The following is a 26,858-nucleotide window of genomic DNA, read 5'->3' on the forward strand; positions in this document are numbered from 1 at the left end:
GCTTTTCATAGAGTGCATAGTTTTACTCAGTGTCTGTTGAAGTGAATATATAGGCTTCTCTCTTCCGTTTCAAAGATTATGCAAATCAAGGGGTTATTTGTTCAATGTTTAAAAATGTGGCTGCATTTCTAGCAGGTCCTGCCCCACTAGATCTAGTCATTAATACTGCCTGTAGTTCCTTCTGTTTTCTTTGGTGGCTCTGAACTCATCAGTTCAACATTCTTCCCCAGCTAGGTCACATCTCTGTGTTTGCTCTCTGTTGGCTCAATCTGCTTACTACTGCTAATCTCACTTTTGAAGTGAAAATAACATCACTTCGTATTCCTTAGCTGTTTACTGGTTCTATTCCCTCAGTAGAATTTAAGATCTTGAGGACAGGGACTTTTTTTTTGTCTTTGTATCTCTAGCACCTGGCACATAGTAGTCAAGGGAATAAGCACTTCTAATCACCTACTGTTCTGTACTAAGCACAAATATCTCATTTATTCCTCATGACCCCCGGAAGGTAAGTGCTATTATTATTCTCATTTTACAATTGAGGAAACCGAGGCAGACAAAAGTTAAATGACTTGTCTACACATTTGAATTTTGGTCTTCCTGACTCTAGGCCTAGTGTCCTATCTATCATGCCACCTGCCTGTCCTTCATACTTACATGTTGAATTAAATTGAATATTTTATCGTAATCTCTTTGGTCTTCAGTTTCCTCATCTGTAAAATGTCTAGATGGTAGCTAAGGTCACTTCTAGCTCTAGTATTCTATGATATTATCATTTCTTTTCTTAATCAGTCAATCAATTAACAAGCATTTGTTAGATGCCAGGTACCATGAAAAGCAAAGGGGTTGCATGGACAAAACTTTAAGGCATCTACCTTCCCACTTCAAGGAGTTTCTCTCCCCCAGTTCACCAATTAAGAGTTGCATGAATCCTGTTCTGATTTTTTCTTGATAAGGTCAGCCCAAAGTAAACCAACAATTCCATTGCTTCAGCATGTCTAATGACCTGGATTACAAAATGGCCTATGCTCATAGGATCATGGAAATAGAGCTAGAAAGTCTCTGAAGGCATCTAGCCCAGCCCTGTCATCTGACAGCTGAGGAAATTCAGGGTAGGAATTTGCCCGAGGTTATCATTCTCAACATAGCCATCATTAGCACAACTCTGATTCCTCCATTTGGTGCCTAGAAAGTGTTGAAGATGTAGTTTTTTAGGGAGCAACATTTAATCAGACACACATTTGCCCTTATGCAGAAAGAGCATCACTCTTTGTAATCACGGATGTGGGTGTGAAAATTATTGCCTTGTCCACACTAATGAGCATTCTTGTGAAGCTGACCCAAAAGTGGAACTTGGTGGAAGCAATACACTTCCTATTTAGAAAGCCAGAGAACAATGAAACCTAACCTTGAACATTACATACATGAGTTGCAAACACTCTGTTTATCCAATCTGTCAATAGTCATACTATGATCCTTCAGAACCCTATGAATTCATCAGTATGGATGTTCTTTCTACCACAACTCCTTCATGACTTAGTACCATTGCTCTCAAATTCTTTTGTCTGAGGACTCTTTATATTCTTAAAAATTGCTGAGGATTCCTCAAAAACCTTTGTTTATGTGTACTATAGATATTGATACTTACCCTAATGGAAATCAAAATGTCTTGGCATTATTATACAAATAGTTTTGAACTCATGGACTCCCAGGTTTCCTCAGACCACACTTTGAGAACCACTGTTTTAGCAGATGATTTTTTATAAGTTGCTGTGCTGATGAAATTCTTTATTTGATGACCATTTTCTGGGGGAGAGGGAGATGAACCTCTCTCAAGTTAGCCCTGAAGAACTTAAGAGTCACCTTTATGGGGCGGCCAGGTAGCCCAGCGAGTAAGAGCACCGGCTCCAGTGTTTGAGAAGACCTGGAGTCACCTTTATATCACAGTGAGATGCTGGGGAAGAATTTGGTGGGAAAGTCTATAACAAGAACGAGGGAAACAAATGGGCATTATCCCTTTTTTTAAAAGGTCATTTAAACAACAAGAAACTATTAGGATCATGGAGAAAACCATTTCTCCTTAAAAAGTCAGGGTGCTCTCCCTAAAGTTAGAGAGCATGTAAAGAGGGCAATTCCACAAGAAATGATGCAATTTTGGGCTTGCAATCCACAGAAATGCTTCTATGCACAACTCTGAATTTTACATTTCCGAATCTGGTCTGAAAGAGTGAATTCTAATCAAGCACTCTTTCCTATGAACCCTGATTTTTACATTATCTTTTTAAAGCTATAGCTAAGGAAATCACCAATTTTCTACATACTATTATTAAACCTCCTTGTGCTCCAAATACTACAAAATAGGTGGGAGTAGTTCTATTTAGCTCTTGAATAGTCATGTATGTACACACACACACATATATACACACATACTTACATACATATACACACACTTATTAGGGACAGTTAGGTGGGGCAGTGGACAGAACTCCAGGCCTGAAGTTAGGATCACTCATCTTCCTGAGTTTAATTCAGGTCTTAGAGGCTAGCTGTGAGACCCTAGGCAAGTCACTTAACCTATTTGCTTCGGTTTCCTAGTCTGAAAATGAGCTGGAGAAGGAAATGGCAAAACACTTTAGTACTTTTGTCAAGAAAACTTCAAGTGAGGTCAGGAATACTTGGACATGACTGGGAAGAAAAAATGACTGAACTCCTGAACTAAGCCTGGGAGCAAGAAAAACCTCTCCATATCCCCAAAGATGCTAGAACATCAAGCGCTTTAAAACAATCCAAAAACCTATCGGATTGTTTTGTGTTGACCCTTACGGCTGTGAAGGTACTGAAAATTCCACAATTAAACTCTCTTCATCTTATAGGAACAATTAGCAGTCCAAGTTTTCAGTGACTGTCTCCCTTGCTTGGAATGTTCTCCTTCCTCATCCTCAGTCTTCCTTCAAGTCCCAGCTACGATCCTATTTTTCTTCAGGAAGCTTTTCTCCAGCCCTCTGGACTCTACCTAGTACCTCCCTCTGATCATCTTCGATTTATCCTTTATATATTTTATTTATATACAATTGTTTACCTGCCGTCTCCTCCATTAACCGATGAGCTCCCTGTGAACAGAGTTTTTGTCTGTTTTGTTTTTGCCTATCTGTGCGTCTCTAGGCTTGAGTACAGCGCTTGGCACAGAGTGGACACAGAATAAATGTTTACTGACTGAAAGATTGACAAGTTTCCAGTAAGATGGCTAACCCAGATATGTCCACATCTTCCAAAAGTAGGCTGAGAGATTTTATTGCTCCGGGCCTTTTTTATACGATCAACAACAACAACAACAACAAACCAGCAAAAAGTCAAAGGAAAAGACTTCCCCCCCCTCCCCTCAAACTACCCTTGAAATAAAGAACATAAGCTTTGGCAAACTCTTCTTTCCAGATTCTTAGCATAAGGACCAGAAAAGCAAAAGGGGGGGGGGGGGAACAGCCTTGAAACGACTTCTGAGATGCACGGTATTATTAACAAAAGAAGCGAAGTTTTCTGCATCTTGCTGGTCTCTTTCTCCCTCTCCCTCGCTTTCCCTCTCTAAGCTTTATTTTCATCCTTTCCAACTTGACGTGGGGTGGGAGGGGAGAGAAGGAAAGTGCCCACTCCTCCTCCCCCTCCCCCGCCCCCGCCCACCCCTGTCCCAAGTTAACTGAACCTAGATCGCCAGCCTCACCCCTGCGCATGCTTAAGAACTCCATAGGCGATCGCCCTCCTCCCTCCGGGTCCCCAGCCCCCTCCCCACCCTGACCCTCACCCCCGCCCCCTTCTGCGCGGGGGAGGAGAGGCTGGCTGCCTCCGGCAGAAAGCTGCGCGTTAACTCGCGCAAATGCGGTAGAGAACTCGTCTCCAGCCTTTTCCAAGGAAGTCTCGAGCAATTAGCTCAGTCCGGGGAGAGCGAGCCGCGCAGCCAGCCTGTCTGGGACGCCTCTCCCGATGACGAGCGGCGGCGGCGGAGGAGCCGCTCCACTTTCGCCACCGCTCCCAGGAGTTGGGCATTTCTTAGAAACTTTTGGCGGCGGCGGCGGCTGAGGCTGAGCGTTTTGTGTGTGTGGTCTCTCCGGCCGGCCCCGCGCCCCCCTCTCCCAGGCTGGCCCCAAGCTCCCTTCTCCGACCAAGCAGTATCCAAGCCTGCAGACCATGGGCTTCGAGCTGGATCGCTTCGACGGCGACGTGGACCCGGACTTCAAGTGCAATCTGTGCAACAAGGTCTTGGAAGACCCCTTGACCACCCCGTGCGGTCATGTGTTCTGCGCCGGCTGCGTCCTGCCCTGGGTAGTGCAGCAGGGCAGCTGCCCGGTACAGTGCCAGCGGATCTCCACCAAGGAGCTCAACCACGTCCTGCCGCTCAAGAGCCTCATCCTCAAGCTGGACATCAAGTGTGACCACCACGGGCGCGGCTGCGAGCGGGTGGTGAAGCTGCAGCAGCTGGGGGAGCACGTCGAAATGTGCGACTACTCGCCGGCACGCTGCCGCCACCCGGGCTGCGGCGAGGTGCTCAACCTCAAGGACGTGGACAGCCACATGCGCGAGCGCTGTGAAGCGCGGCCCGCCGGCCTGTGCGAGCAGGGCTGCGGCTTGGTGCTGACCCACGGCGAGCTGCGGCCCGGCGCTCACTGCTGCTTCCAGGCGCTCAAGGCGCACAGCAGCGCGCTGCAGGCCAAGGTGGCTGGTCTGGAGAAGGAGCTCAAGAAGGAGGCGCTGCGGGCGGGCAAGCGCGAGAAGTCGCTCGTGGCGCAGCTGGCCGCGGTGCAGCTGGAGCTGCAGATGACAGCGCTGCGGTACCAGAAGAAGTTCACAGAGTATAGCGCCCGGCTCGACTCGCTCAGCCGCAGCGTCGCCTCCCCGGGCAGCAAGGTAGGGCGCGGGGAGGGACGCCCTGGCCCACATCCCACCCCCCCCCCCCTCGCACGCCCCTGCTCTCATCGCTCGCTTCCCACTCTTGCTAGTCGCCACAACTAGTGTCCCATCTCCCCCCCCCCCCCCAGCTATCGCCCCCTCTCCTCCAGCTATCGCCCCTCTCCTCCAAGCATCGTCCTTCTCTCTCTGCTGTCGACCGTTCTCCACCAGCTATCGCTCCTTTCCATCAGTCACCATCTCCTCCTATGGCCACCCCCTTGCCCTAACTGTAGCTCCTTCTCCCTAGCTCCTGTCCCCTCTCTCCCAACTATAGTCCCTTTCCACAGCTATCACCCCCCTCCTCCAGCTACTTCCCCCTCCCCACTGGTGTTGCTCTCCATTAGTTCTCCCCCCCCTTCTCTAGTATCACACCCTCTCCACTCTCTACTGCCCCCTCCTTCCCAGTATCACCCCCGCCTGTCCACCTATCACCTCCTCTCCAGCTTCCTTCTCTCTCCAAACTCTCTCCCTCTTTCCCCTCTCCAGTGGGGGGTTGGAGGAGACAGACAAGGCTTCCTGGCCAGTACTTCTTGCAAGCAGAAAAAAAAAAAGGTGGTGGAGACTCCCCCTCCTTCTACCCCCCACCCCCGCTGAATTCGATGCTTTGCTTTGGGGAAAGTTGTGGGGGTGGGGACAGAGGGGAGGGTAATGGGGGCGCCGCCGCTTTGGCTGGGTTATTTGCCTGTGGCGGGGCGAACTGGAGCAGATGCGGATCTGGGAATAGAAGCTTCGCCCTGAGCCCACCCGGACTCTGGGACACCCTCCGGGGGCCGATGGGGAGGGAGTAGGGGAATGCGGGTGGGCATGAGGGGATCTGGGCGGTAGCTTTGTTACTTTTGCCTTGGTGCTGAACTCTTCCCCCAGGGCCACTCCCCTCCCCCTAGTTTCCTGGCATATGTATCATCAAGGTCTGCTAGGAGCCCCCCCCCCTTTTTTTTCAGACATACTTTCTCCTTCCTCGCCCACAGACATGTCTGTCTGTCAGCTGCAGTCTTAGCAGCTGGCGGACCCTGGGCGAAGGGCAAATATTTACAGCTCAGCTACTCACCACCGGCTCGGCTCGGAAGGCACACAAAAGGGCTGTGTGAGGGTGTGTTGCCAAAATAAAAACAGAAACACTATTTTTAATCCTACCTGATGCTTATCCTCCCAGTGTTACCGGTGGTGGGCACTTAATAGGTTTCCAAAGTTTGTCTTGCAGTTCTGACTTCCTGAATATTTTGAAGTGATACTTTTATTTATAAATAAGCCATTCACTCCCCTGGAGTTCATATATCATTCATTGTTAACCCAGTTTATTATTTCTTCTTGCCTTTTTGTTTTCATTTTAGAGTGTTTGGATAAACTCTCTGACTCAAAAAATGTGATACATTTACTCAAAACTGTATGTTTTGAAGATCAATTGGGTGGGAATGAGGATCATGGGCAGGGTTTTGCTGTTTGGACAAGACTTTACTATGTAATCTTGCACAGAGAAACTTCTCGTTTGAAAGTTGGTGCTGAGCTCTGGGCTTTTATTCGCCCCTGATGGAGAATTGAGGTCATCCATTAAAAAAAAAAAAAAAAGACTGACACCAAGTTGCTCACATGATTTCGGTGGTCTCAGAAGTAGAACATATCAACAGTCAGCATATTCTAGGTGTTAGGGAAACCTGGAAGATATCAAGCCATCTCCTGAAGTCAAATTAACCCTTTGTTTTCATGGTCCCTGGCCAAGCAAGCCTTCTTAAACTGTTGTTTTTGTTTATTTGTTTGTTTTGTTTTTAAATCTGCCACTCCATACTACTAGATTATGGTGTGGTGAACTTTTTAAGGACCTTTTATTAGCCACAGAATGTGCTACTGTGACTCAAAGTCAGTATTCAAATTCAAAGTCAGAAAAAGACTTTTTCTCAATTTGGAATTAGAGATGAGTATTTTTATCTTTTACATTCCGGATGCTACTCCCTTGATGTTTACAGCTTTCATTGTATGTTGCATATAGCTACTAGGAGAGGCAGCTAGGGTATGTGTAGTGGCTAGAGGGCCAGGTTGACCTGAGTTCAAGTTTCATGTAGTGTCACTCAATGTCTCAGGTGCCCCAGGCAGCTTTTTAAGGTTGTAGGTTGCAAAATAGTGGCAAATCTGCATTGGTAGAGGGAGTTCCCTACAGTTAGGAAATCATATGCCCTCCTTCCCCCTCCTCATTCTAATATAAGCACTAGCTGTAAAAGAATTGGAAGTATTCCATTAAATGAGCAAATATCATTTAATCTATCTCAGCAATCTCTTTGAATAGTAAAGAAAAAAAACTGGTCAGGAGGTAAATAAGGTATTAAAAGGTGTCCCCTCCATTGGCTCAGGGCCAAGATGGGCTTGGTGATGTCCCCTTCATTTCAGAGTTGTTTGAAAATATATTCAGAGGAAAAGGCTGCCTGGCTGGGATTGGAATGTTGACTCTATCTAATGGGTTTGACCTTCGATCAGTCACTTAAAAGCTTCTAGTCCTCCACTGCTTTATCCTAAAAACAATGGGGCTTCTTATAACTCTCATCTGCTTTGGGTCTGTGACTCTGGGCTCTGGCTCAGGCCTTCTCTTTGTCATTCACCCATTTGGTTCTAAGACTGCTTCTCTTGAATGATCAAGAACTGATAGCTTTTTCTCTAGAGAGCAAAATATTCTGGATTCAACTGAACCCATCTTGTCAGCTTGACTGAAATGCCCTATTGTTGAGTGGGCATTTATTTGTTATCTCCTTGGAAATCCAAAGACCTGTGTCCTTTGTGAGAATATGAATGCTTGACAGATCACCAGGCCAATATGGACTTCATTGAAAAAAAATGGATCTTATTCTCTCCCCTCCCCCTCCCCATTATCCATAGTTGCCCAAGAAAATATTTTGCCAATCTGGACTCAGTTCAAGATTTTCATCCGGGCAAAGCAAGTTTTTCATAGCTTCCACATCACATAAATATATTTGTTCTTTATAACTACTGTAAATAAGTGAACCTAATTGACAGTTTAGTTGTATTAAAAGCTTTTCCAGATGTGGGAAACACCTTGAGCCAACTGTCTGAAATTGCACACCACTCAGTAGAGTTTCTATGGCTGAACATTACACAATGTGCTCTCCCTATATTGTTGATAAGTTAATTAAATGACATTCTGGCCAATCCATTTGATTTCAGCCACTCATGGGGGGGGGGGGGAAAAACACTTTTTTCATCTTTTTTTTTTTTTTTTGCTTTTTTTGGAGGGGGGCCAGAGCAGGGCAATTGGTGACTTATGCAAGGTCACATGGCTAGTGAGTGCTAAGTGTCTGAAACTGGATTTGAACTCAAGTCCTCCTGGCTCCAGGGCCAGTGCTCTATCTACTGTGCCACCTAGCCGCCCTGTTTTTTTATCTTATATTGATAAGTATTTATTAGGCTTCTATCATGTACAAGGCACCTAATTAGGCACTGAGAACCCATGTGCTGCAAATATTAGAAATTAGAGATGAGTGAACAATTTTGTCCAGGAGTTGGAATTGACTTCTCTTTATGACTTTCATTTCAGAATTTATCATAGAATGATCCTTTAGAGTATTTGCTAGATGGTGAGAATGGATTATAAGATGCATCCACTTTGGGCCCCATCCAAAGGGGTCCATGCAATAAAAACACCCAGATCATTTCCTTATAAGACACTTCTACTTAAAAGGCCTCAGAGCATGCCTGCATCGAAAGGGCGGTGTTGTAGTAAGACTCTGACCTTCTCTCATAATCTTTTGGTATTAGCAACTTAGGACCATAGATCTAGAGATGGAAGGGACCAAGGAGGCCATCTAGGTTAATCTCCTAATTTTACAGATGAGGAAACTGAGGCACAAGGAGGTCAATGTGACTTGCCAAGGATCACACAGGTAGTAAAGGTTCAGAGGTGGGATTTGAATCCAGGCCCTTTTATTCTAGGATGAATTGAGTCATTCTGTATCAGAATGAGAGACTATGTTTGTGTGGTATTCATCTGTTCTCTTTGGTTCAGTGAATAAGAGAAAGGACATTGTGGGAAATGTGTTAGTTATGGGTGATCAAACAACAAGTAATTAGAAATCTACATAAGTCCAGGAAGAGATCGCTGTTCTCAGTGGTCCCTCCTGATTTATCTGAGTCATTTCAATGTTAGTGTTGTAGACTTCCCAATACAACTCTCCTCAAGTACTAATTCCGCTTTTGGGGGGAAATGTGATCCAAAGCTTTTAATCAACTTTGGGTCATCCAGATATTCCATTCTGCATTATAATGGCTCATCATTTCTTGATCAAGTTTTTTTTTTTTTTAACACTTAGTGAATACCTACTATGTACAAGGCCCTTAACTATTTATTAGGTAGACTTCTTGTGTTTAATAATATTCTAGTAACTTTATTATAAAAAAGGAAATGGTAGAACATTGTTTATATAGAGAAAATGATGGATGGGATTGAGTGTTTTCTTGTTCGGTTTCATTGTTATTTTTATAGTGGGCCTTTGGAACAAAGACTGTTATTTAGGTTTACTTATGTGATGGTCAATGCAACATTAGTTTTGGATAATTGTTTCAAAACTAGAATCTAAAGATGAGATTCTCATTTGAGTATTTTGAGACCAGTTATGGAAAGTAGGTGATTATATCCTGAAGTCTTGCAGAAATACCATTCTTAGGAGTGTCGTCACATGACTAGATATGGTTCTAGCTCATAAAAAGGTTACCTTAGTACTCCTATATGGGAACTGAGTCAGGTTCCAGTATATATCTAATCCATAAAGTATTTGAATACCTATTATCCTCCAAAAAAAAGAAAGCTGCAAAACATTGGAGAAGTGGAGGTGGGTACTACAAAAAGAATTTGCTTTTACACTTCCTGTTTGTTTGTTTGTTTAAAGGATTTCCTTTCCCCCCCCCAAATAATCATAGTATTTTTTTCCAATTACATGTAAAGATAGTTTTCAACATTCACCTTTATAAGATTTTGAGTTCCAAATTTTTTTCCTCTCCTCCCTCCCTTCACCCCCTCCCCAAGATGGCAAGCAATCTGATGTAGGCTATATGTGCACAGTCATATTAACCACAAAAAAATAGGAATTTCTAAAGAAACACTTGCTCAATTTGCAATGATTGTCATGAAAAAGAAATAGCCACACATTTTTCAAGAGTGCATTATCTCATTTATGAATTATGCAGACTCTTTGCCTCCCAATTATAAACTTCTGGCCAGCTGCATGACTTTGCTAGCAATATTGTCAACATTGGGCAGAAAGAAAATAGATTTGATGTTCTGTCCTGTTCTTCTGCTTCTTAGCCTGTCTGGTGAAAGGCCCAAGGGAACATGATGGGACTTATGACAATTTAAGTTTCTGATCATCAGGACATTTCAATGATTTGTATTTATGCCGTTCCCAATTATCAGAGATAATTAACTGGAAAGCTTGGTTTCTGTGCTATAAAGTGATGTCATAAGAACTCCCAACTTCACTGTCAGTAGAAATTGGCCTGCTCTGGTTTTGTTGTGTTTCAGATAAGAATGTCCCCAAATAGTAAAAATGGCTATTTTTATTTTAACCTCTTCTCCTTTGCACCTCTCCAAACCACCTCTTTCCATGCCCAAGAAGAGGTATGTATGACTACTTTAAAACAGGAAGCAAGGCATTGTCTCTGGTTTCCCAGTAACCATCAAGCGCTCATTTTTAGATATCGGTGGATGTTCAAACAAAAAAGCAGATGGAACATTGTTAAAATCAGCCATACAAACCGAGAAACAGATGTGCCAAAAAAGAGAAGCCCACATCTTGAGGTTTTCTGCTGAGGCCATTTGAAAACAGCACGACGTCTAAAAAGGCAAGGCTATTACTGGAAATATTGGGAAGGAAGCTTGTCTTTATTATACCTTTTTATTTGAATTTCCAAAAGAAAAAGGTAGTTTGGACATGGGAGAGTGAAAAGGGCACTGTATTTGAATTTAGGAAGATGAAGATTTGAATTCAGCCGCAGACATTTAGTAGCAAATCACTCAGCCTTCCTGGGCCTCCATTTCTCTGTACAGTGAAGGGGTTAGGCTAGATCAGAGGTGTCAGACATGAGGTCATGGCCTCCATGCAGCCCACAACACTCCCGGTGCATGCTGAACAATTTTTAAATGTACTTTCTATCTGATTATACTGCAATGATGTGTCAAAAAAAAAAAAAGAAATATGTGTGGCTTTCTAAGTCAATATGTGACCGGAGGGATCCTTTTGTACAGCTTAATGGGCCCTATTTCTTTTTGAGTTGGCACCACTGGACTCAATGATTTGGGAGGCCTTTTCTAGTTCCATATCTATGATCCTCTAAATTCTGGCCCAGATCAGATGGGTGTTTTTAAACCTGGATGTTTTAAAATTCTGTAGGCCCTATATCCACTGAACCACTTTTTCACTTTTTGTCTGAATGTCTGCTTCCCTTTATCACTTCACATCTTCTTAAGTACTATTTTGGTAGAAGGCCCACATCCCAAACTCTTGCCATCTGGAACTAACTTCCATTGTATCCAGTCTCCATTTATTTTTATGCCTTAACCCAATTTTTTTGCTTTTGTTTCATGGAGCCTCTATGTTCCATTGGTATCCTTAGAATGTCAAGAGAACTTGGGGAATGTTGGATGGGCTGCCATGGTGAACTGATGTGAGGACATGAAGCAGAGTCACACAGGATGGGGAGACATGGATGTGTCACCATCTGTATCATTGGAAGGATACCCATATTGCAAATTGTTTGAGTGCCCCAATGATGATCCTTTTGTTCATATCATCCATAAATATTTTCTCTTTGACCTGTTCTTTAAAGAACCTTTTTTTAATGGGGAGGAGGTGTCTGGGATGTCTGGTGTGTGAAACTTCTAACACTGTTGCAAGTCTGCAATTTTTCTATAACTTACAGTCTTAGAATTTTGCCTTAGGGCACTTACTAGCTGTGTAACCTTGGGCAAGTCACTTAACCCCATTTGCCTCAGTTTCCTCATCTGTAAAATGAGCTGAAGAAGGAAATTGCAAACCATTCCAGTATCATTGCCAAGAAAATCCCAAGTGGAGTCACAAAGACTTGGACATGACTGAAAGAAACGACTGAACAACAACAAAAGTTTGCAGGTGGGGAAGCAGAAATAACTAAGGTGTCGTGAAAGGTGTTACGAGGAAGTGGCCCTGGAGCTTGAACCTTGATGGGAGCCAGTGATTTGAGGAAGAGTAATATGCCAGACGTGGGGCACAGCTTGTGGAAAGACATGGAGGCAAGGGAGAAAATGTCGAGAAAAGTTTCGAAAGTCACTTTAGCTGGAGTTTAGGCTGTGGGGGAAGAGAGTAATGTGGATCTTCACAGGGGACACTCAAACCTATGGCAATGGCCCTTAAATGTTTTGAATGAGGACATGCATGTTCTTCACTGTTGCAATCTTTTATATGTAGCTGTGACCTTGGGGGTAGAACATTGGACTTGGAATCAGGAAGCCCTGAGTTCAAATCTGGCCTCAGACACTTACTAGCTGTGTGACTCTGGGCAAGTCACTTAACCCCATTTGTGTCAGTTTTCTTATCTGTAAAATGGGGATAACAGCTCCTACCTCCCAGGGTGGTCGTGAGGATCAAATGTGTTCTCCACCCTGAAAGATGGTGTAAATACTAGCTCTCATTATTATCATAATTGTTTTTGTTTTACTGTTCCCAGCAACTCTAACTGCCTCTTTTCCATTTTCTCCCCACCCCCTACTGTCCAAAATCCCCTTTATGTCTACCACCGAGTTCTAAATTTCCTGTGTGTTTCTTGTCAGTTCATCAGCAGCCCCCAGGCTGCTTCCCAACTGTCTGCATAAAGCTTCGGCACCAGCAGCATCTTCGGACATGAACTTTGCATAATCTCCGGAAAACTGAAAGGTGTCAGTGGTGTCACCCAGATGCATGACCCAGCCGGTCAGTTACATCTTTCACAACATGCTGGGCAAGCTTCCAGTTGGGGCAATTGGAAACAGGGATAATCAGGAGCCATGCATCCTTGTGCAGAAAAAAGTCTTAGGAGAGCTGGCATTGACACTGTCATCAGCTGACTCCCAGAGCCCTTGCACTCATCTGGATATGGCCAGTTTCCAAGCTTTTGAATCTTGAATGGCATAGGATAATGGGGCCAGAATAATACAGTGCAGAAAGGAGACTATAAACACAGAGCAAGATATACTTTTTTAAAACGTCCCTGGAAAGAGTTATTTTTTAAAGCTAGAAACAGGTTTCATTCTTTTCAGTCATTTCATTTGCCCAAACTTATTTTCCTAAGCTTATATTTTGTTAACTAATCAAATTTTGGATCCCTGTAATATATGGTCAAAAATAATTTTTCATTGTTTTTGTTTTAGGAGTGATATATGTTTCCATCTTTCGTGCTCTAAATTCATGGTGTTCTGAACCCAATCTGGATTTGCAGCAAGAAATTCCCTTGTTCTACTGATGTAGAAACAAATGGGAATTTCCTTTGAGCACAATAGACTCTCTCCTTCATTTCACGTTACTTAAAGCATCGAGTGACCTTTTTCATTTTCTAAATTCAGCGTGGATGATTCTGTAACAAACCAGTGTAGCTATTCAGCCCTCATTCTTTGCTTGTGCTTGTTCTTATGGATGAGCATTCAGAAACTCATGCTTCTCTTTCAGTGTTGTGTCAGACTGACTTGAGATAATTTGACAGCTCAAGGGCCAAGAAAGGAAGAAAGACAACCCGTGAACATCTCCATTGCAAAACAGGAGAAAACCACCATTGTGCACACCGTCTTTTTGTAGGGTGCAGAAAACCCTGTCCTTTGTCCCTTCTCCCAGATCCCTGTTCCCTTCACGAGGGAAACCTGCCAGCCGAGGAAAAGAGAACATGCCAATTATGCTCCAGGCACTATGCTAAGGACTTTACAAATATTATCTCTTTTGAGCCTTACAGCAACCCTTGAAGATAGGTGCTACTATAATTATGCAGTTGAGGAAACTGAGGCAGACAGATTAAGTGACTTGCTCAGGGTCACACAGCTAATAAGCTTCTGAGCTGAATTTTAACTCAGGTTTTCCTGACTTAAGACTCAGCCTTCTATCCATTGCACTGCCTAGCTAGGGAATGGGAAGATCCTGTAACTCCAGATGCAGTGTTCTTTCTACTCCATTTCACCACTCTTTCATCCTCATTCCTTTCACAGCTTCTGTCTTCTACCTTAAGGCCAACACCATCCCTTGATCTACCTTGGCACTTTGTACTCAGCCTCTATCAGCCACATGTCTTATACTTCATATATCCATTTCTTCCCAGGTCTGAACAAAATCTTGACAATTCTCATTCCTGGGCTTGCTTAGAATCTTATCTGCTCAGCTGGTGCCGGGTACTTACCAGAGCTGTCTCTTGGGTAAGCTGGGCCCCACTCTTTTTTATCTCTGGCATTGCCCTTATATCCCCTCGCTCCCAGCCTTATACCACAGAGCTCTACCAGCCCTACCTTGACTTACCTACCCAGTGTTTGTTCTTTTGTCTTTGAAAGTACTGGATCAGAGAGAGACATTAATAGGCAAAGTTGCCCTCATATTTTTTCCCTTGTCCTTTTTGGAGGTAGAAGGAACTTTCAGAATTAACTTCCTTGTTTACAAGTGGTAGAAGTGAGATCCAGAGAGATTGCAACTTCCCCAAGGTCTCATGGTTACTTTAATGGCAGATCCCAAAAAGGATTTGAGGTCCAGGGTATCTTCAACATTTTGTTATCTTCAGTCTTTTAGATTTGCCCAATACTCAGGTGACATGATTTCATCCATCCTGAGGATGTTTTCTAAATGAGGGCAAAGGTTGTACATCCCTGTCCTGTTTTCGGTAGGGTTTTAGAGGTGCGGATGAACCTCTTTTAACTTGCTGAAAGGGCAAGGACTGTGTGTGACCTGCACAAATGGGTACATCACATAGAAAGAAAACTACGATCAAGATGAGTTGTCATCAGTTTCTTCACGATGGATGAGAAATGGAGACACTTTTAGAACTCTAACCTTAAGTTGGAAGCCACATTGTAAAGTAGCAGAGAGACTGTGAGTGAGCCAGGTAATCGTTCACACTTTCCACTTGAGTTTATTTGGCTCTGGCAGAGTGATTTGGGGTAGGGTGCTGCAATTTCAAGCATTATAAAGATCTGGAGTAAGGGTCCCTTGGGAGGGGTTCTGTGTATACATTTGGGGGGAAGGTCTATTCATTTAGATGGGGGAAAAGTTACATGTTTATTTTCACTATCGTCTAACTGAAATTTAGCATTTCCTTCAATTACTTAAGAATTCTGAAAAGGGACTCGTTGTATTCACCAGACTGCCCAAAGGGGCCATGACACAAGAAAGGTTAAGAACCCCTTCTCTGTTGGAAAGCCCTCAGCAATACTGGGTGCACTCCTTATGGGAGATTAATGGGAGGACATGGAGTAGAGTCCCAGAGGATGAGAAGCATTGCTGGAAGGGGTGGGAGCCAGCATCAGTGAGAACACAGGGCTCTCTCTTGAAGTACCACCATAGGAACCTTGATATAGTATATCAGTTGTCATACCATTAGAGCCAATCGCAGGATGGGAAGTAGTAATAGGGGGAAAAGGAGCAGCAGCAGCAGTGTGTGTGTGTGTGTGTGTGTGTGTGTGTGTGTGTGTGTGTGAGGGTGTGTGTGTGTGAGGGTGGGTGGGTGGGTGAAGGCAGACCAATAATGTAAGTTATTGCTGTTAAAAATATTTTTTTTTGTGGATGATAATTCTGTTCTTCAAAGGAAAGATGCTGTTGTTATTTACAATCTCTGAACCCATGAGGAGCAAAGCACTAATGAGAGTATTGGATATTAATGTATTTCCTACATTGATGAATTTCTTGAGTGATGGGAATATAATTTTTATACCAACTAGCTGCCTTTAAGCCTTGTGAGGTATTTGAACCTTGGGGCCAGGAAAATGAATCAACACTACTGAAGAATATTTATTTAAAACTGAGAAAGCTAAGTACAATGTTAGCATTTCTTCTTTAATAAAACTCAGATATTCAGATAGCGCTGCGATCTCATCAGTGTGGTTATCCCCATGCAGTAAGATAGGTTGCAGCTCAAGCATCCCTGCCTGTGCTACAGATTGTGACTCCTGTCTCCATCCTCTCCTAGGTTCACCATAGAGGGTGCACCCAGGCAACCGGGGGCCTTCTTGACATCAAGAGGGTATCAGTGGAGTGCTCAGCCTGTCTACCTATCATCCTTTCCTACTTAAGTGGTCCTGATTTTTTTGATTGTTTTCTTTAAGTTCCTGATTTATTATATGTTGCAGCCAGTAATGGCTTATATTCATGTGGCGAGTGATGGTTGTAAATGATTTAATGTAGAACTTTGAGGCAAGTTAACTTCTAGTATTTCTCTTTTGTTTTTAATTCTGCCAACTATGCAATTTCCCCTACAATACTGTGGCATTTTGTACTTATTCCCCAGTGTTGGTATCTATTTTTGCCACATCTGATACCAGTTGCATACCCATACTCAGGAACCAATAAGATTTAAAGTTGGAAGGGACTTTAAAGATTATGTAATTCAACCCAGTCATTGTACAGATGAAGATTCATCAGTCCTAAAAATAATAGTAGCTCACATTTGCAAAGGTTTTCCTAATAGTGACCCTGTGGAGTCAACAGAGAATATGAGTATCCTTATTGTGCAGAGATGAGGAAACTGAGACTTTGGGGATGTAAGTAATTTTCCCATGGCCACACACACATAACTTCTGTCTGATGCTGAATTTGAGCCCACATCTTCTGAATCCCTCCTTTCCTTCTCCCCCCCCACTCTCACTCTCTCTCACTCACTCACTCTCTCTCACTTTCTTTCTCTCCCTCCTTCCCCCTCTCTCTGTGTCTCTGTCTCTGTTTGTCTCCCTTCCTCCCTCCCTCCTCCCCTTCTTCCCTCTCTCCCTGCCTTCCAGCTGTCTATGGCCTTTCTTGACCATTTTGTTCCATTCAGTTACTGTCCCAGTGTTCTTCCACTGAAGATGTTATTTGCTCCCAGCACCTCCACTTCCTGACCACTCACTTTCTCCTTAGCGCTGGGCATTATAGCTTTTCACTACTCTCTACTGAAACTCTCTTTCCGTGTCAAAAATGGTCTAATCACCCATTCCAGTGACACTACCAGCCCTGCCCCTAGGCTGCCATTTTTCGTTCTCTTTAACCTCTTGGGTATATTTGATACTGTTGATTGCCCCTTCCTTGCTACTTTGTCCTACTTGAGACCGTGTCCTCCTGGATCCTTTCAATATCTCCTCTACGTCATCACTTTTCCTCACCCATTAAAGGGAGGATGTTTAAGACTGTCCTGGGCCCCATCCTCTTCCCTTTCTACACTCACTTTCCTTTATGTCATTCTCTCCCATGCCTCCAACCTTCATCTTTGCTCAGCTGACTTGAAATCTGCATCTGTAGCGCTGATGTCTCTTCTGGGCTCCAGACTCATATCTTCACCTGCCTGTAGGGCCTTTCACCAGCACCTCAAACTCAACGTGTCTAAAACTGGGTTTATAAGCTTTCTCCTTAGAATGACTTACCTTAATGTTACCATTTCTGTCAGTGATAGCACTTCCTACCCAGTCTCTCATGTTCAAAGAAAAAGACATTGGATTTGAAATCGGAGAATTTGGGTTTGGATCCCAGCTCAGCTGCTTACTAACCTTAGCATTACCTTTAACCTTTGCTGGCCTTGGTTTTCTCATCTGTCAAATGAAAAAGTAGTGTTACATCACTTCCCAGGTTTCTTGCAATTAGAAATTCAACAACTCCTCAGTCTTGACTTTTCCATTCCTCCCCTCTAATGTCAGGGTGACTAGCTGGTGTAGTGTTGAAGTCAGAAAGACCCATCTTCCTGAGTTCAAATCCACCCTCAGACATTTACTAGCTGTGTGACCCTGGGCAAGTCACTTAACTGTTTGTCTCAGTTGAGATCTGAAAAATGAGCTGCAAAAGGAAATGGCAAACAACTCCAATGTCTTTGCCAAGAAAACCGCAAATGGCAATCACAGAGACTTGAACATGACTGAAAAAACTATCGAACAACTGACACCTCTCATACACATTTAGTTTACTAAGTCTTGTAGATTCTAATTCTGCAATGCCTTTCCCACTCATTCCTCCTTTCTGTTCCCACTGGCTGTATATTGGTGTAGGCCCTGGTCATTATCTGCCTATGTTATTGCAATAACCTCTTAAAAGGTCTTTCTGCTTTCTTTCTGCTTTCACTTTCTTCCTACTCTAAGTACTTTATTCATACTACTATCAGACTTCCTTATGAATAGAGTTGGTCATCTCTTTCTGTTCAGAAATCATCACTGTTGCCTCCAAAAGAAAACTCACAGTCCTCTGCCTTGTACTTAAGGTCCTTCAATAACCAAGCTTTTATTAAGTGCCTTCTATGTGCTGAGTTCTAAGTAGACAAAAAAGAAGCAAAAAGCAGTCCCTGCCATCAATCAAGTGTGATCTCTACCTTTCTAGTATTATTTCATAGAACTCCCTGCCATATCAGCCTCCCTAGTGTGCCAAACATGGTGGTTTATATACTCCTGGCACCCAGACCTTGGCCCATTCTCTTCTCTTTGCTTGAAATATCTGCCAACACCTAATACGTTCTTACCCCCCTATTTAAGCCCAATAAAGATTTTTTTTCTTCCATGAAGCATTCCTGGGATCATCCCCTCGTTCCAACCCCTGAAGCTGGAAGGAACCTTTTTCTTCCTGATAATAAATAAACAGTGCTTTTCTTTATACCCCTCTAATGCAATTATCACATGTCATTTGTTCTAGTTATCCCTGAGTAGGCTGTAAGTCAAGTCAGCAAATATTTAAGTGCTTACTATGTCCCAAGCTCTGTGCTAAGCTCTGGGAGTACAAAGAAAAGGGGGAAGAAATGGTCTGAGTCCTCAAAGATCTCATGTTCTAATGGGATATAAAATGTATATGTAGGATATATATATATGTATACACGCACACACATATAGTATATGTGTATATATGAACACATTTATATTTATAGATGTGTGTATACATGAATTTTATTATTATTCTATGAAAGGTCACCTTAGAGGGCAGGCAATAATGAGGCTCCTGTCAGTTTCAACTGAATCTTGAAGGGCTTCATGAAGATCCATGAATGCAGGGAGAGGCTTATCCAAGCTTTGCATTCTACTCTTGAACTTAGCCCAATGCTTTGAGCACAGTATGTACCTAATAAGTCTGTTAAATTAAATGCAAGTAAAAATTAGGGATGCTTTTCTTTGTCCCCAGTGGCAGGTAAGTAGCTTTTAAAACAACAACAACCAAACCCAAAGCTGAGAAAATAGACATTTCAGGTGGTTGTCAGACTTTTTCTTTCAGAGCTCTTGCTCTTCCATGGTCTTGGGCTTCTCAAATGTTGGCCTGTTTCACTTTGGAAAGTGTTCTCGGAGGCCAGGACTCTGTTTAGATCTTCCTTGACATGTAAGATAAATACACTGCAGCTTAGCTAAAACCCTCCCTTCCAGGGTAGTGATGTGGGAGCTCTTCATGGGTTCGACCTCCTTATAATAAAGTACTTAAGGAAACGGAGCCCTTTGATGGAACCAAATATGGATTTCTCCTAATTCCCCAGTTCTGCCCCCTTTATCTGTCTCTGCAAATGGTACTCTCTACCATCTTGAGTGAAGAAAGACACTGCAAGGCAATAGGAAGGAAGCCTAGCTTTGCAAGGGTTACTGGGGATCAGGTCACATGTGGTATGACTTAAATAGCCTTTCTGAATATTTGATTGACAATTTCAAACTGACATGTGAGGAGAAAAATGCACCCACTCAAAAACATCTGCACTACATTATTAAGTAACTATTTCAACTGCTATCATTAATTGCTTATGAAAGCCAGACACATAAGATAACTTGTTCGGATGTCTGGATGAACCTCTTTTACCTTTCTAATATAACAGAGATTTTTTTTTTCTTACATAGCTTGTACCTCATATTAATCAGTACCATACTGTTTCTGCTCCTTAACCTCTAGGCAGATTTTTGGTTTTATCTGGCAGGACAGTGATGGTTATTGACTGACATGTCTATGGACCAAATTAAGATCTTAGGACAGTAAGATACAAAGTTAAAACTGATCCTAGAACCCCTCTAGTCCATCTGTCTCATTTGGCATGTAAGGAGACTGAGGTTTACAGAGAAGTGACTTACCAAATGCCTCGTAGCGGGTGATGGTAAAGCTGGGATTTGAACCCAGATGCTCAAAACCGAACACCTTTTTGCACTGAACCAAAAAGAAGAATGCCATTTGTAAATGTTTCTATTGGTGATCACTGGTGTCTAGTGAATTAATTTTTTACCGATTTTTGAGAAAAAATTTCCAATAAAAGGGATTGAAATATCAACTATCACTTAATAAATGCTTACTTACCTTTTAAAGCCCAATTCAGATTTTTCTTCTTCCATGGAGCCTTGCTGGGATCATCACCCCACCCCCGAAGCTGGTAATTAACCTTTACTTCTTGATATTGAGGAGTGACCTCAGTAACTCTTTACTTTTATCTCTATCTCAGATCTCATTGGGTTGGTGAGAACCTTCATGGTACAGTGATGAGAGAGTTTTGATACATATGACTGTGTGACCCTGGCCAAGTCGTTTATTTCTCAGTGCTCTGAAGCAACAAGTTCAAACTAGAATTCATAGATCAGTTAATATATACACCAATGGAGGAAGTTTCCATGCTGGGAGTTTAACAGATCTGAACACTCATTTCTACTCCCCCCCCAAAAAAAAAGTGTCCTGGTAGATTCTATAGGGTTCTCTTTGATATAAAGTACTATATGTTTTTATCATAAAGTGATACTTCAGTCATAAAGTTTCTAGTCTCATGAAACTTTCACTTGAATGCCACGTTTGTTTAATTAGAAAGAACTGGAATCTGAAAGTTTGTTTTGCCAGTGAGAAGTAGTGAATTTGCTGTAGTGGGATTTCTGCAGTGATGCATCTGTTTCTGTAACATTTACCAGTAAAGAAACTTTCTGTTTTCAAACTCAATGCAGGAGGATTGTTGGCTCTTAAGGGCTTTGGGAAATGAAAACTCCTCCACAATGCAGCTCATTAGTCATTAATGATTTCATTTCATTTGGCTCCCATGGACAAAGGCATCCTTCCCAAATATGGAGCCAGAGCCGTGGGCTGGAAAGTGCTGCAGTCAGTGGAGCAGGACTTTGAATGAAGGGATAGAAAAGCTCAGAAACGTGGGATTATCTAGCCAAGGGAGGCCATTCTTTGAAAGCTAACTATTTGAGGTGGTCAGGATAGGGAGTCAGGACCTGGGACTTCATGGGCAGTGAGAGTCTCCCATGTGGAAAGCAATGTAGATAACCCCATTCCTGTAAAAGTTTTAGTCTGAGTTTCCTGGGTCTCTGAGAGGTTAAGGGATTTGCCTAAACTCACACAGCCATTTAGTGACAGGGGTAGGATTTGAACCCTGGTCCTGATTCAAAGGTCTACTGTCTCTTCATTGCCAAGCTGAGGAAAAAAAAAAAAGTCTACTTTTCTCCTGGAAGATTATGCAAACTTTGATAATTTGCTTTATGGTGGTATACTTCAGAATAAAATCTCCATTTCCATATGCCTTATTGCCTATTTGTTATATTAATATCCAGGAAGATCACAAGTTTTTGTACTCAGAAATACTTAGTGGCTAGCACACCAGACTTGGAGTCAGGAACTTGAATTCCAATATTGCCTTAGATACTGACTAGCTGGGCAGCCCTAGGCAGAATCACCTAACCTCATTCAGCTTCAGTTTCCTCATTTGTAAAAGGGGAATAATAATAGAATTTATGGAATAGATTGTTGGGAGGCTCACATGAGATAGAAAAAGCACATTGCAAACTTTAAAGTGATATAGAAATATTATTACTAGATCACTGGAATCACTTTAACTATGTCTCAAAAAACTTAGTTTCTCTACCAAAAAAAAAAAAAAACAAAACCAAAAACCAAACAATCAGGTGACAGTTTTCTGTGAAAGTTAAATTCATTTTGATTTCCTAACCCTGCCTCTTTCCCACTGCATTGTCTGGCACAGTATGCTTGTGACCTCTCCAGTATTCTTGATTAAAAGGAGTTTAGCTTTCCTTGAAAACAGTGTTTTTAATATTCTGGGGCTCACCTAGACTGGATGCCATTAATTTGCTAATGGATGCCATCAATTTGCTAATATTCTTTGGATGATAATTGGGGTTTTAGCCTTTCTGCTACCCACCAAAAATGGGTCTGACTTTGAAAGCAAAATTTTCATTTATTACTATGATATAAATACTGATGATAGTTGGTGGGGGGCGAGGGTATTAAATAACCTTGGGGCTCAAATCCTTGAGCCATTCATGATCCATAGGTGCTGTTGATTTGAGCTTTTGAGAAGCAAACATAATAGAAGTCTAGACAGCACATGATAGAGCTATCAGCCTGAAAATGGATTTACAGACCCAGGAGTCACACTCATGGAAAGTATGCCTCAGACATGTCTAGACATCCCTACACATTCTTCTGTTGGGCATCCTGACTGGGACAGTCCTCAGAAACTCTTAGGTACTACTTTAGGGCACTTAGAAATGCTTGTACTCCAAACCAAAGATGTGGTCACACCTCTTGTTGACCAAAAACTTCCTTGGTGAAACTTATGAAGATAATACTCCTAGTTGGAAAATCTACAGTTCAATGATCTGTGAATTAATGAAACACTGATATTGAAAACCCACGCTGGCAATTTCCTGGTGATAAATAAACTTTTGAATTAATTTACCTCTTCCCCATAGGGTGAAGAAATGAAAACAATGACTCTTGTCCTTCATCGTGACTCTGGCTCTCTGGGATTTAATATTATTGGTGGCCGACCGTGTGTGGTATGTTAATTGCTAAAATGTGTTTTTGCCTTTTCCTGTTATAGAGAACCATATGGGTCAGAGCTTGGGGGTGAGGGGTGAGAAACCTGCTGGCTTCGTACAATTCCCTGGGGCAAATGCCTTTCTAATATCATCGAATATTCAAGTTTATAAGGTATCTTCTTTATCTCATCACTCACAAATATCACTGTCCTGGGGATCACAGGGAATTAAACATGTTTGCTTTGGGGGTTGTTTCCATTTATTGGGTAATTAGACACTACTGAATTAAGTAGTATGTGATGTGTATGGTTAATAAGTCACTTTCTCCTAGACTCATTAGAATGTGTTTGGATTCTAAGGCTGAAGCCTTGATATCTGGATTCTCTTTTATTCTGCCAACTCTGAATTTTTTAGGGATTGGTTATCTTGTTTGTACAAAATCTCTGTCCACTCTTCCTCCCCCTGAACCCCCACCTCCAGGATTCTGATTTGTTCACAGTTTCTCAGGGATTTGCCTCAGTTTCCTCATCTGTAGAATGAAGCAATTGAAGTAGATAAGCTCCTCCAAGGTCCCTTCCGGCAACATTAAACACATTATAATCTTGGCTCTGTGTTAGGCCCGGTATAAATTAATTGGAGGTGGCATTAATTGAGTGCTTACTATGTACCAGGCAGTATGCTAAACCCCTGGGAAAGAAACATAAGCTAGCAAAATGGTCCCTCCCCCCATGGATCTGCAAATATAAAGGGGAAGATGAAACACAGAATTGCTGGAAGCCTGGGTACCAGGGCCTTGGCTGCTGCCCTGGAGGTGGAGAAATCTGGAGAGGGAGAAGCGAATGGGGCCAGGGGGTGCAGGGAGCATGGCCAGTGATGGAAAGATTAAATGAAACCATCCTTGTCCTCAAAGAGCTTGCATTCTATGGCATGTACACAGATAAGTGAATCCAAAATTGACCAGGAGGGATTCAGGGAGGTAACTTGGGGAATCACATGGATCCTGTGATCCTACTGGGTCTACCAGAACCACAACAAAGGGAGAATTAGTGGAACTTGAGGCTAAATGCTATCTTAGCATTTGATTTTGGTTAAAACATCTTCTCATCACAGACTTTGTCTATATAGACCAGATTAGAGAAAAATGAAAATCTGCCAGACTCATTGCAGACATTTAAACGGCATTTTACTATACTTGGAAGGGTTTGGAAATTCTTGCCAGGCCTTTGGACCCAAGTACCAGTAAACTATTACAGATCTCTCAGGATAGAGACTCCACGAGTTCTACAGTGGTGAACAACACACGTTTAGAATGGGGGGGGAGGGGTGATCCCTGTTTCTTAAGCTAAAGTTCAGGGTTTTCCAACTTAGTGATATTAAGAGGAAGAAAGGAAGGGCAGAATTCTGCAGTGTACAGCTCTCCTTTTGTTGTGTCAGAATCAATAGAAAACCAGTCAGGAGATGGATCTCAGTGTGGTCATTCTGTAGCCCTAGAGCTGGCAGGGACCTTCAAAGCTCTAGTCAAGCCCCACCCTTTTTATAGATAAGGATGCTAAGGCCTAGGATGGAAAAGTGACTTGACCAAGGCAACAGATGGTAAGCATCAGAGACAAGAGTCTACCTTATATTTATCAACAGCTCTGAGCTCTTCTCTCCCTCTCTCTCCCTTCTCTTCTCTGTCTCTCTCACCTCCTCTCTTTCTTCTCTCTCTCTCTCTCTCTCTCTCTCTCTCTCTCTCTCTCTCTCTGTCTCTCTCTCTCTCTCTCTTCCTTCCCTCCCCTTTCCTCTCCCTCCCCCCATTTGAGAACAAACCAGACTGTAGTTTACCCTCCTCTTAAGTGTTTTCAGTTCACACAGTCTTCAGTGGGAACTTTACATACACATACGTACCCCAGGGAAAAATTTGGTTCTGTAGCCATGTGCTTATCACAGAACTAACTCTCTCTCTCCCCCTCTCTTCTCCCCTCCTTCCCCCCTCCTCTTCCTCCCCCCCTATTCTATTAGCAGAAATACCATCCCAGGGCCTAAAGTCATTCTGTACTATTGCCTGGAAAATCTGGCAATGTATCTAGCACATGCTAAAACCCCAAGATAAGTAACAGTGTCCACACACTGTTATGTACTTTATGTAGAATGTAATAAAACAGATTGTGTGTGTTTTCCAAGGAATCCTTATATAAATGCTTGAGTCGTGCTACAATGTATCTCACCCAGAAGGCTTTGGCGTAGAGTACCTTATTACATGATCTGGGACATCATGTAGGAGGCAAAAGTTACATCATTCATTCATTCACTTTTAATCTCCCTAATGAAACAACTTGTTTTATCAAACTTTTCGCATGAGGACCAGTAATTGCATGCTGTTAGAAAGTCAGCATTGGATTAGGAACCAGAATCTTCCATTTGCTTGACAGTCCCAGCTGAATCTAATCACATAATTAATTATATTAGATAATATTTATCAGCAATAACTTAAAAGGCATTATTAAGAATAAATCTGTCAGGGTGTCTTGCTGAGTCTAGAAAAGCTTCACAGAAGGTTTAGATGATTTAGTCACTTTTGAAAGCAAGCAGCCCTTTTTATGTGGCATATTTAAGGGAGGGCTTAACTGCAGACACCAAAGGGAGCGGCAGGCAGGGCTGACAAAGGGAGGGTTCTAGGGGATCCCTCTGAGCTCCTCACCCTGGGGCCAGGGATGTAGCTAGGGAGTTTCACGGCCATGACAAGAAGGGCGAGTCCTTGGTGGTCTGGAATTCCTGACTCCTTTCTTCATGATAGCTCAGGTAATCCTGAAGTCTAGGCAGTTGGCCCAGCTGAGGAATTGTGGCCATTTATGGATCAGAATTGCTCTTGCATTTTAGAGGGCTTCTGCTCAGATGAGTCCGATAGGTTTCCAGCCCCTGAGGTCAAAGGCAATGGAAGGAGGGGGAAGTCAGACACTAAACAGGAATTCTGGAGCCCAGAAACTTCCAAACATAGAAGATCTAGATATGGGGTTTCAAGAAAATAGGCAGGACAGGAGTAATGACACACATAGGAGGAGACATGGGTAGGAAATAGTAAGACTGTTAGAGAAAGACTGGACCAAAAAAAATGGAGATCTTTCAGGAGATTTTCCTCTAGCAGCATCCAGACAAATCAGGGATGATATCCTTTGACAATGCCCTTTTGAAATGTTTGTGTATATATGATGCCCATTTTCTTACTTGATTTCCAAGTTTCATTTGGTTTTATGTCTGCTGCTTTAGGCCTGGCCCATATCCTTCCTTCTCTTACTCATTCCCCAAAATGACTCTTTGGCTATTCCCAAATTAATTTCTTGCACCTCCCTTCTGGCCTTCAGCCCTTTTTCAGCTGGTGGTTCTCTAGCTGCCACTTCAACCTCTCCAGTATTAGCTACAGCTTCCTAGCTTTGGAGGCATCCCATGGAAATTTTTGAAGCTTTAAGCTTTAGAAAGTTTTTCCTTCTTTTGAACATTAAACTGCCTGGCTCTTTGGAGCCTCTGCCCATAAGGGCTGAGAACAACCTGATGAACTGAAAGTCCTTCATGAATTTTGAGGCGGTGAACATCTTTTGGCTAAGTCTTCTCTCCAGACTAAATAGATTCCGACTGCTCATTGATTTTGGATGTGCTATAACTTGTCAATATGCCTTCCATAAGATCCAGAATGTAGAATTGAGTTCAGTGCTCCGTGTGTGGTCCAGTCAGGTCAGAATAAAGCAAGGCTATCGTTTCCCTCATTCTGAATGGCATCCTTCTATCAATGCAGCTGATTATTGCATTAAGGAGTTCTTTTCCTCCTTCTCCCCTTCCTCCTCTTTCTCTTTCTTCTCCTCCTCTTCCTTCTCCTCCTCCTCCTCCTTCTCCTCTTCTTCCTTCTCCTCCTCCTCTTACATGCCATATTGTTGACTCATTATGCCATAAGTTCACTAAGACTCCCAGTTATTTTTCACACAGTCTGTTGAGTAACCATATCTTCCCCCATTCTCTACTTACAGAGTTG

At 42.8% G+C, this 26,858-nt stretch overlaps 1 protein-coding gene across 1 annotated transcript in view; it reads left to right on the forward strand.

Moving 5' to 3' along the window:
- Window positions 1-3,784: 3,784 nt before the first annotated feature.
- PDZRN3 (PDZ domain containing ring finger 3) overlaps window positions 3,785-26,858 on the forward strand; it is a 285,242-nt gene continuing 262,168 nt past the window's right edge. Inside the window, exons 1-2 of the mRNA XM_069084083.1 lie at window positions 3,785-4,893; window positions 22,787-22,873. Coding sequence (XP_068940184.1) covers window positions 4,177-4,893; window positions 22,787-22,873 — 804 coding nt within the window. The 5' untranslated portion in view covers window positions 3,785-4,176. The remainder of the gene's footprint in view (window positions 4,894-22,786; window positions 22,874-26,858) is intronic.

Source organism: Petaurus breviceps, unplaced genomic scaffold, assembly GCF_028583685.1.
Source record: "Petaurus breviceps papuanus isolate PSGF00001 unplaced genomic scaffold, PetGlider_PUasm1.0 174, whole genome shotgun sequence".
Lineage (NCBI taxonomy): Eukaryota > Metazoa > Chordata > Mammalia > Diprotodontia > Petauridae > Petaurus > Petaurus breviceps.